The 12,135-nt window shown below is 40.5% G+C and overlaps 1 protein-coding gene across 1 annotated transcript in view; it reads left to right on the forward strand.

Moving 5' to 3' along the window:
- Window positions 1-4,124, forward strand: part of LOC126977930 (serine/threonine-protein kinase TBK1) — a 35,043-nt gene extending 30,919 nt beyond the window's left edge. The window contains exon 7 of the mRNA XM_050826622.1: window positions 3,326-4,124. Coding sequence (XP_050682579.1) covers window positions 3,326-3,493 — 168 coding nt within the window. The 3' untranslated portion in view covers window positions 3,494-4,124. The remainder of the gene's footprint in view (window positions 1-3,325) is intronic.
- Window positions 4,125-12,135: the final 8,011 nt, after the last annotated feature.

The raw sequence follows: 12,135 nt of genomic DNA on the forward strand, positions 1-12,135 counted from the left end.
ATATTTTTGAATCAAATATACAATATTTTTTTTTTATATGAGAGGGGGCAAACGGGTAAGAGGCTCACGGGATGAGGAGAGGTGAGGCAACCGCCCATGGACATCCGCAACAACAGGTGTGTCAAGAAATGCGTTGCCGGCCTTTAAGGTGGGAGTATGCTTTTTTCTTGAAGGTCCCTAAGTCGTATCTGTTCGGGAAGACCGCTGCCGGTAGTTGATTCCACAAAGTGGCTGTGCGAGGCAAGAAATTTCGAAGAAAACGCGCGGTTGTGGAATGCCAGACGTCTACGTGATGCGGATTATACTTTGCACGTAATGTCCGATAGTGGAATTCGGCCGCTGGAATCAACCCGAACAGCTCCTCTGAGCACTCCCCGTGATAAATGCGGTAGAAGATGCAGAGAGAACCCACATCTCTACGCAATGCTAGAGAATCAGGCCGATCGGAGATGACTTGATCGTCGATGATTCGAGCCGCTCTTCGTTGTATGCGGTCAAATGGAAGAAGCTGGTACTGGGGAGCACCCGCCCAGAGGTGAGAACAGTACTCCATGTGAGGCCGAATTTGCGCCTTATAACGTTGCAGGCGGTGGCTTTTAGTGAAGTACTGTCTCGCCTTACTGAGTACACCAAGCTTTTTAGAGGCCAGTTTGGCCTTCTCTTCCAAGTGACCACGGAACTGAACGTCGCTCGATATATCGACGCCAAGTATGCCAATACAGGCTGTGACAGTTAGAGGAGTGATCTCGAATCGAGGGGATACGACAAAGGGAGACTTTTTAGTGGTGAACGCACAAACTTGTGTCTTCTTGGGGTTGAATTGGACTAAATTTTGTCGGCCCCATTCCGAGACTTTGCAAAGCATAGTCTCGATTTCAGACACAAGTTTGATCCGGTTCTCGTCGACGCTATCCCGGGACATGTTGGCACGGCCGGTGTAGGAAGCATACCCCGTGCTGTCGTCCGCATAGCAATGAATATTGCTGATTTGCAGCGAAGTTTGTAAGTGTCAGTTTGAAACAGCGTAGGGGATAGCACACAGCCTTGCGGGACACCAGAGTTTATGGGTTTTAAGTCGGAGCAAGCACCGTTGATAACAACCTTGATGCTCCGATCAGCCAAAAAGCTAGTGACCCATTTGCCCCTCTAGGTATCCCAAGAGCTGGCGGTTGATGATCGACTCCATTACTTTGGAGAAAATGGAGGTAATGGCAATGGGGCGGTAATTGGACGGATCTGAGCGTACACCTTTCTTAGGGATCGGGTGCACTAAAGCCGCCTTCCATAATTTCGGGACTACGCCTGATGAGTAGGAGAGCCGGAAAAGACGGGTAAGGACCGGCGCCAGTTCCGGAGAACATGTCCGCAGCACTATCGGGGGAATGCCATCGGGCCCGCTCGATTTGTGAATCACCATGCCGGATTTTTACCTCCGGCATATATGAATCGCACCGCGGAATATGCGGTGGTGGTGCACCTTGGTCATCCAGAGTCGAGTTGGACGCGAAGAGGGAGCCCAGGAGATCAGCTTTCTCTTTCGCGTCATGGGCCAGCGAGTCATCATCCCTGTGCAGTGGCGGAATGGCTGGCTGGCAGAAGTTTCCTTGGACAGCCTTGGCGAGCGACCAGAACGCATGAGTTCCCGAGGAAAGGCGTGCAATTCTCTCGCCAATTCTGCCAATGTGCTTCGACTTCGCGTCAGCAATAACTCTTTTGAAGGACCTGGAGGCATGATTGAAGTGTTTTTTAAGTTCGCTGGAATTCACATCCTTAGATACCACCGCATTGACCCAAGCCTGATAGCACTCCTGCTTTCGGCGAGAGGCCATTTTGCAGGAGCGGTCAAACCATGGTTGGGACCTGCCACCGATAGGCACAGAGGAGGATGGAATGAAGAGTTCCATACCTTGCAGTACCACATCAGCAACAGCATCAGCAGCGGCATCTGGATCTCCCAGCGAAAAACAGATCTGCCTCCACGGGTTGGATGCAAAAAAGCACCGCTTCTCGTCCCACTCTGCTGACCTATAGTGCCACACGCGGCGACAGCCTAAGAAGCGGGGCCGTGTTGGGCGCGTGATCGGCACGGTGCTCCGGATCAGTACGAACGTCAACGGAAACTAGGTAGCCGTCCGGATGTGAGGTCAACAGAAGGTCCAACAGTGAAGGTGTATGATCTTGCACATCTGGGATTCGCGTTGGCGCAATAACCAGTTGCGTCAGACCATATGCTAAGGCGAAGTCGTGAACAGATCTCCCTGCATGATCGGTGGTACGTGAGCCTAGCCATTAGGCATGCTGGGCGTTAAAATTGCCAAGAAACACGATCTCTGCAGTGGGGATCTGCTCCAACACGGAATCTGTAGCCATTTGGATGTGTTCGAGGAGCCGGTCAGTCTCTGCGTTACCGCTATGGGACCTATACAGGCATGCGTAGATTCGCGGATGGTCATCGCAGTCTACACGCAGCCAGATGATGGATAGGTCCTGTCCTTCAAGAAAACTCAGGCGTCGAGAACAGACATCCTCCCTGACGTAAACGCACACGCCAGCCCGTGGTATAAAGGAGTGTTCCAAATTATACCCCGGTTAGGAAAGGTAAGATGAATCAGCCAGGGAGGATATCTGTGTCTCGGTTAAAAAGAGCAGGGCCGGCTTCGCCGTCTCCAGGTGAAAGTGGACGGCATTTAAATTTGAGCGAAGCCCCCTGATGTTGCAAAAGTCCACAGCGAGTGTGGAGGAGGGTGGTTTGAGCCTCCTGCTCTGTTTGCCCCGAGTCATCGCAGATTTGCCCCCTCCAGAATACGCGGGGCAGCATGGGCAACCACTGTCAGGTACAGGCCCTAATTGTGGACGCCCAGGGACGGATATCAGCTGTGGATAAGGAGGATCTACGACAGAGCTATTTTTAATAATACATTAACATTTATTTATAGATAATGCTAAACTAAAGTTCACTAATGTAGCGGTCGCAACATTCGGGTACTCTCTAATCTTTTTAACGGCATATGCCGCAGAGCCGAGTCTATCTGCCAGGAGGGCAATACGTGGACCACGCTGAAACTTTTTATCTAACGGTACCCGGGGTACCCGGCACCCGTGATACCCAAGAAGACCGGAGCGTCCGCGGACTGCCGAAGTTCGAAGCGGAGCTCACAAACTAGATTCAGCGGTACATACAAGAGAAACGTATAAGGACTTCGGTCCGTCTGTCTCCATTTAGGAGATCATTCATTAGATCTTTTCACGTTTTTCTGTGTCAGAGAATACGTCGAGTGTGTGGACACAATTCTGAATGATGTGTGCCTACTATATATATATACAGGCGGGCAGCGAGCAGGAGCAGCCGGCGGGCGGCCCCGGCGCCGTGTGCGCGGCGGCGGCGGGCGCGCGCGCGCTCGTGGCGTCCGGCGACGAGCTGGCGGGAGCGCTGGCCGCCAACTCGGCGCTGCTGGCCACGCTGCTGCGGCTCACGTGCGACGTGCAGCCCTAGCGCCGCGCGCACACCGCCTCCGACACCCACTCGGACTCCGACCCGGCCGACGACTCCGCCTCGGACTCGCGCTCGGCCGACGACGCGCCGTCGTCGCTGGAGTCGGGGGCGCGCACGGCGATATTCGAGGCGGGCGGGGCGGCCGCGGCAGCCGACAAGTCGCTCTGTGTGGTCACGTGAGTGACTGGTACTGTGTGTGTGTGTGCGCGGAATATTAAAAGTACCCTCATGATCACCTTCTAAATTTTTAACGTTCTTATTCGTGAAGAAAGCTCACGCGTGTGGGAGATGATAAACAGAGGCTACTGTCCTGCAGAGAAATACAATATTATATAGAACATTATAAATTAATGAACTTTGACTCGCTCCCCACGGCTGTGATGGACCGTCCTGCTCCAACAAGTAAAACTTAACTGAAGTTTTATGAGTTAGACGAACATGTACAAGTTAGGTCTGATCTCACTTGAATTGGGCTCGTACTCATTGTTCACCACATTATAAGTATGTTTTATGTTATTTATATACCTACATATTATTTAAAAAAAAACAAGTTATTATTGTAAAATATTTTAGAATATGGCAACTATGATACAAGATAAATAAATGTTATTTTTGTGAAGAAACTTTTAAAGGTGTTTTTATTCGATCTTGTTAAGGATATAATATTATGAAGGTCGAAAGTTCTTAGAAGATCAATCTATTAGATTTCCTTCTGAAGAACACGCTCCGAGTTCCGACTTTAGTTGGCAACTCCGCGAAAGAAACCAAGTCACCTTCGTTAAATCTTTCAACCATTTCACGGCCCACTTTTTGGGCCTAAGTCAAACTATGAGGTATTGACCGGGTACAAATCTTTTGTGCACTTGTCTCACACCGATGCCTTCACTTGCCCTAATCTGATGATAGATCACTCTTATATCAGTCTCTATTATACGCCGCACAACGCTGTTATAAGGCCGTCCCTCACGCAAATCATCGGTAAGTCTAGTGCGACCACATTTAAACTATTAAACCAGTTGTTAACAGGGGCACCAGGTGAGGCTTCATAGTTAAAAACACAGAAAAACCATGTAGGCGGGGCGTGCGTCCCCCTAATTGTGCTCGGTTCCGCAAATGTTCAACTGACTATACGCGCTCCGTATATCAGTCCGTTTCTGAGAGCAATTGAATAAAAATCTCGTAAAAAATACCGTACTGTGCTGTTTAAGAGTGCAACACCGATAGACAAACTCAAAACGTATAAAATGGAGGTATATCTTACCATCAGTTAGTATTATTTTCTGTTTTGAATTAATCGTTAGAAAATATTTTTTACTTCCAAGACAAATAAAATTCTGCTTTTCATTTTGATGACGTAAGGCCTACTTTCATTTAAACAAAAATATCTTTCTTAAATATTTTTCCATTCGTGACAGATCACTTCTCAGCTAGAGATTAAACGATATCGATACTTTAAGTTTGGTCTTACTGAACGTCCATCGTATTATTTATATAGGGCGTTTAATATAATTCAATATTAGCTAGATGTATGTATATTTTGAAGATGAATAACTAACTTGTTGCTATGAAACAGTATTATTTTTATTGGAAGTTCCTCTTTAAGAATCAACTTTAAATTATGATGATCGATCTGGATCTCTCTCTTTTATGAGGAGTAAACTAATACTTTAAAATATTAATAATTAATTAATAATTAAAAGATTATGACGCTTGTGTAGGTACATACTTGATACTTGTAAATTCAAGATGGTCACCGCGTAAACTTAAAAATGTTTGCTCTTTTCAATGACGTTCTATATTATAATGTTAAACAATATATTATAATATTTTTTAATATTTTTAAGAAAGCCAACAGCTGGTTGTGTTAAAATAGTTTACAAACATAATTCATTCTAGCTAATAATAGGCTTCCACATGTACATATGAACAAATATAATATTACCAAATGTAACATATAAATTACAAACAAACAACACAATTATAATTAAAAATGATTAAATACTTCATAAAATTATTAAATAAAATAAAACTTCTCGCACTCCCATCGTCATTTCAAATGTGAAAGCATGGTAAAAAAGTAGTAATTTCACGCATTATGTTAATTTGTTAATCACTGCTAAATTTTTTTACCAAATGAGCTCTTACTGAATAATAATATAATACTGGTGCTAAAAAGATTGATTTTATCCGGGTTACAAAAATGATTGCATGACTGCTTAGCTCTTAAAATAAATGTGTTTCTTCTATAATTTGTGCGACAGAATGGTACAGCAAAGATAGGCTGTTGTCTTGACATTCTACTAGGGACTGCCAGACAGACTTTGGTCAGTAATATAGAACAGTCAATCATACTTCTTAGTATTTTTACAACGGTTATATGAACTATATAGTGAGAGATCATCGTGTAATCATGATGGATATTTCTTGTATATGTGAAAAATGCATCGTCTGACGTTTGGAGCTGCTGACATTAGTTGTCGCGCAATTTATTCGTAAATTAGTGAAAAAAGTGTAATCCCGGACGTAAAAAGTGGAAATATTTGTGTAATATAATTTTACCTGTGACATACAGTGTTATACCAGTGTGTAAAGTCTATTTATTGCATAAAACCCCGAAATAGTTCTACGACCAGTGTTTTTTTTTTTCTGCTTACCCACATTTAAATCTTCATTCAATAAAAATAATTTAATCATCTTCGTGCTACTATTGTCATCTAGTACACCCATAGCAAATTAAAAAAATAATTTATAATGGCAAAGTGCAACAACTGTGGAAGGTTCTTCGCAGAGGGGTCAGATGGCGCTAAGTGTAAAAAATGTTCAGTGCTATTCCATAAGACGTGTTATCCGGATGCTCGAAATAATAACAAGTGGAGTTGCAAGGATTGTAACATGAGCATTAAAACTAAGGAAGCTTGCAATTTTTCGACTCGAAATGTCTAAATATACGTCAGTTGTGGAAAAACTTACCAATAGAATGGACAGTATTGATGAACGAATAAACTAACTTGAGACAAAATTTTGTGCCGACCAGGATCAGCTAAAGCAATGTTCAGAGGTCAACGAGACTATTGACAGCTTAAAAAAACAGCTAAATGACTCGGAACAAGATAAGTTGCTAAACGATGTCGAGATCTCAGGTCTCCAGGAAAATAATGGGGAGAATCTGTTACACGTTGTCATTACACTCGCTCAAAAGATAGGGTTTAGTCTCAAGGAACGTGATATAGTGAATGCATATAGGCTCGGTGCACGCATCAATGCTGTGGAATCCAGGGGAGCCGGCTCCGAAGGAACCCGACGGCCGCGCGCCGAAGTGGTGCGACTCACACGCCGATACCTGCGCGATGAGTTCCTGCACGCGGCGCGCGTCCGGCGTGGAGTGGACACCATGGGAATGGGCTTAGGGGAAGAACCGCGCCGTTTTTATGTAAATGAGCACCTGACTCGCGTAAATCGTAAATTGTTTTACCTAGCGAGAGAGGAACTTGCACGACAGAGAAATTGGCGCTTTGTGTGGACCCGGGGTGGGATAATATATGCTCGGCGAGATCAGAAATCCTCTGTTCATGTTATTCGTTCTGAACAGTCCATCAGTAAGGTTTTTGGCAAAGAGTGAGTTTAGTACTTTTTAAAAGTAATTTATTTTTATTACATAATTTAAATTATATTGTTTTCGCTATAGTAAACATTTGTCCATCACATTATATTGGAATTTCGAGAGCTACAAAAACATTAATCACAGAAAATTATTATTATTTTAATGCACTTCTCTCTTTTCTAATGACGCTGAGTCTGAATGATAACGGCAATAATTATAATATTGTCTGGAACTTTATGTACTATATTTTAGTTATGTTTATTCTAGCTTTAATGTGTTATTATTATATAGAGATTCTATGTGGCATGGTTTTGCAGTACTATTGTGGACAATTTTTATTAACTTTAAATTTTAAAAGCGGATGTGATGTTATTTTCTTATATGTACGTATAAATATTTTAAATCAAGTATGGTTATATAAAATGAAAAATTATCTACATATTATATTAACAAATTTTTATTTATTTTATTCTCTTACAAATATAAACGTTATTTCACTTGGTCACATATACATTGTTTCAAAATATCGCTCTGTTCAATTATAAAAAAAAACTTAAAATTGGTCTGCTAAATCCCGGCTCACTTGGAACCAGACATGACGAATTTGTAGCGGCAATGCAACGTCATACTGTTGATTTGATGGCTATAAACGAAACGTGGCTGCGCCAGGGCCGGGAGGGTCGCGCACCCGCTGTCCCTGGATACAAACTACGACATGTTCCGCGCCCAACCAGCGTGCGCTCTCGAGGCGGTGGCGTTGGATTCTACACGAGACAAGGCCTATCTGTACGTATCTTATCACATCCAATTACACCAAGCGTTGAACAGATGTGGCTTAAGCTTTTTATTCGTGGCAGAGTTTTGGTCGTGGGCACCGCATATCGTCCTCCTTGGATGGATGTCAATACATTTTTTGATGCTCTTACTGAGTCAATGGGCGCGTTTGTCTGGTGCGAAAACATTGTCTTACTTGGGGATTTTAATATTAACTTTTTTGATTCGAATCATATTAATTACAAAAAACTTGAAACATTTTTAAACACCTTTAAATTAAAACAACATGTGACAGAGGCAACGCATTTCACTTCTCAAACAGAAACACTTATAGATTTAATATGCACACATGTTCCCGTATCATCTGTTACAGTGGATCATGTTGAAAGTCTGAGTAGCCATGCGTTTATATCATGTGTTTTAAATATAAATAAAGACCAACCTGTTCCAAAACAGGTCGTGTGTCGACCTATAAAAGACATTAACGTGAATGATTTTAAGCAATCATTAAGTGACATCCAGTGTGAGAAATTATTAATATTAGAAAATGTTGATGAAATTGTAGTCTCATTAACATCGACACTATTATCTTTATTCGATTTTTATGCACCAAAGAAATATGTTAAAATCAAATGTAATACATACCCTTGGATTACATACAATATTAGAAAGATGATGCAGTGTCGTGATGAAGCCCAAGTAAGGGCACGCAAAAGTAAGCTTGAAACTCATAAGCAATTTTATAAAGAAATAAAAAACTATGTTAAGTTCGCAATACAAAGAGAGAAACAGGCATATTTTGATACGTACATAAACTCCAATATAAATAAACCTCAAGTATTGTGGAAGCATATTAAACAGAATACTCAAATCACTACGAAAAAAGAATACATATTACCATCTCACCTTGCAAATCCTAATGAAATTAATAATAGCTTCCTTAACATTCCAGGCAGTGCTGAGATTCCTCTGTCTACTCTGGCATATTATGAGTTCCATCGCCATAGTGACTCTGTTTTCGATTTTAAACAAGTAAATGAACATACAGTATTTCAGACTTTGAATGAGTTGAAATCACAAGCCGTGGGAATTGATGATATTTCATTGGATATGCTTAAGCTGACTACAGACTATATCATAAATACATCCTTGTCGTCAAGTAAGGTTCCAGACTTATGGCGTCATGCCCTAGTGCGTCCCATAACAAAAAACGACAATCCGAAAGACTTTAAACAACTTCGTCCTATCAGCATACTTCCTTGTTTATCAAAAGTAATTGAAAAGATTGTGCATAAGCAGCTAATGAGCTTTTTGGAGTATAATGGCATATTACCGGATTACCAGTCAGGGTTTAGAAAACACCGAGGGACAACTACAGCGTTAATGGACGTAGTTGACAATATTCTTACTGCACAAGATGATGGAAAGGGTACGATTTTATTACTACTTGATTACTCGCGCGCATTTGATACCATAAATTCGAGTCTGCTGCTCTCCAAACTAAGTTACTATGGATTGAGTCAGAAAGCAATAAAATGGTTCCACAGTTACCTAAGTAATCGAACCCACACTGTAGTCATTACACAGGAAGATGGAAGTAGGTCATTCTCTGATTGTAATGCTCTTGAGCGCGGAGTACCTCAGGGATCAATATTAGGACCGCTATTATTTATCTTGTATAGTGCCGATGTAGTTAAAAACATTAATCATTGTAAATATCAAATTTATGCAGATGATATTCAACTTTACATAACTTTCAAGCCAAACGAGATGTCAGATGCAGAAAAAAATATTAATTCAGATGTCAGCCAAATCTATACTTGGTCGGTAAATAATTCAGTGGTTCTTAATCCATCTAAGACCAAATTTATGATACTGGGAACCCCTAAAGTCGTTGAAACAATTGAACGTTACAATCCTAAAATAGTTATTAATAATAAAGTTATTGAGCGAGTTCATGAGGTTCGTAATCTAGGATTAATATTTGAAGAGAATCTTAGATTTGAGAAACATATAAACTCTACTGTTGCGAACTGTTTTTATCGTTTAAAAGTACTCTATCGCATTAGGAACTATTTAAATACAAATCTACATGTCAGGTTGTGTGATGCTTTGGTACTTTCAAAATTTAATTATAATGACACTGCGTATGGTCCTAGACTACGAGCCCGCACCAAAAGTACTATACAGCGAGTGCAAAATGCCTGAGCCCGGTTTTGTTGGAATATTCCACACAGATCTCATGTGAGTCCGTATCTTAGAGAAGCCAATATTCAGAACATGGAAAGTCGCAGACGGCTACACTTCGCTTGTATGATTTTTGGAATTATAAAGACAAAAACGCCAGCATATCTCTACTCGAAACTGTTATGGGCAAATGAGGGCAGGGTGTTGAATTTTATAACAAGGAACATTGTAAAGGCTAAGCTTTGTCCTCCCAAGCATCACACTGCGGCTTTCAGGGGAAGTTTCAACTACAATGCCACCAAGTGCTGGAATAATTTACCACCGCCGCTACGGGGTTTATATAGTCTCGAATTTTAGAAAAAAATACAAAAAATACTTATTAATGACCAATACCTCCCTACATCTCCTGCCTTGGTGAACACTGTTTAAATTTCATTGTATTATATAAAATAGCTTCTCGTATTTATTATTATTTTTTCTGCCTTATATATTTACACACATACGTTTTTTATTATTTTTGTTATTGTCATTATTTATTTTTAGTAACATTTTTTTTGTTAGTTTAAGTTAAGTAAGTTTAGTATTAGATTAAGCATATATTTTGTTCTCTTTAACTTTTTTTTGTGAATGTGTCAGTTTTTCTTCCGAAATAAATTCATTTTCATTTTTTTTTAAAAAATATTCAAAATTATTTAAGAAAGTATGTATTATTGCTAAGTCAATGCATATTAGAGAAATAATTAAAAATGCTTCTAATAAAATAAAAATGACTTAGAAAGTTATTTACTGGGAATCTGGAAGAGCGAAATACTGCAAATTTGAATGTAATCTAATAATAAACAATACAAAAATCCACTCTGAGCAGAAAGTAGCTTCTGCTTTTGAGATTTTTTTTTCTGAAATTCCAGTTTCTATCTCAAGCACCATTGTCTCCTCCACCAGTTTTGCCGAGTCACTTCTTTTGGAAAATGTTAAGGAATGTAATAAACAAAAATTCAAATTCAGTGTTGTTAGCCCAGCAGAAATAATTAAAACTTTTGGATCTTTAGAAATGAAAAAAACTGCTGATGTATATATCTATATATATATATACTGAGGCATATCTGTAAAAATAATAAGTTCTGTTATTGACGTCATAGCACCATATCTAGCACTACTTTTTAATAGCTGTATTGAACATGTCGTGTTTCCTGACCTTCTGAAATATAGTTAAACTACACCAATATTTAAATCGGGACTCACTTCTGACCCGAATAACTATCGCCCTGTTTTAGTGTTGCCGACCCTAAGTAAAATATTTGAAAAAATTGTTTTAAACCAAATGCTTATTCACTTTAACACTTATAAGTTACTTCATATAAAACAATTTGGCTTAACTAGGGGACGCTCGACTACGGATGCAGGTGTCGAACTCATCAGGAATATTTTTGAGGCCTGGGAGGAATCATAGAATGCACTTGGTATCTTCTGTGATTTATCTAAGGCTTTTCACTGTGTTCAACATTCAACGCTGGTCAGGAAGCTATGTCACTATGGTATAAGAGGATCTGCACTCGATCTTCTGATCTCATACTTAAATAATAGGATTCAGAGGGTCGAGGTGGATGGCAGGAGATCTCCTGGGACTCCTCTCGGTATGAGGGTACCACAAGGGTCTATTCTCTTCCTAATTTATATAAATGATCTACCTAACCTTGTAGAAAAAAAAACACAAAGTGGTATTGTTTGCGGATGACACTTCATTATATTCAAAGTGAAACGAAGCCAAGTTTTATATGACGAAGTAAACAATGCTCTATCTGACATCGTGTACCGGTTTAGCGCCAATAACTTATTGTTAAATAGTAATAAAACCATATATATTAAATTTGCCGCGCCAAATGTCAAAACTGTAGATGCGAATATTTTATTATATGGAGAGGTGGTAAAAACCAGTGGAATCGGCTGTACTTATTTCTTGGCATTACCCCATATTGAAGGATTGGCGAATAGGCTTAGTTCTGCAGCATATGCGGTTAAGAAAATTAGACGGTTAACTGACATAGATACGGCGCGATTAGTAGTAGTAGTAGATTAGCGA

The sequence above is a fragment of the Leptidea sinapis genome, chromosome 46, assembly GCF_905404315.1.
Source record: "Leptidea sinapis chromosome 46, ilLepSina1.1, whole genome shotgun sequence".
Taxonomy (NCBI): Eukaryota; Metazoa; Arthropoda; class Insecta; order Lepidoptera; family Pieridae; genus Leptidea; species Leptidea sinapis.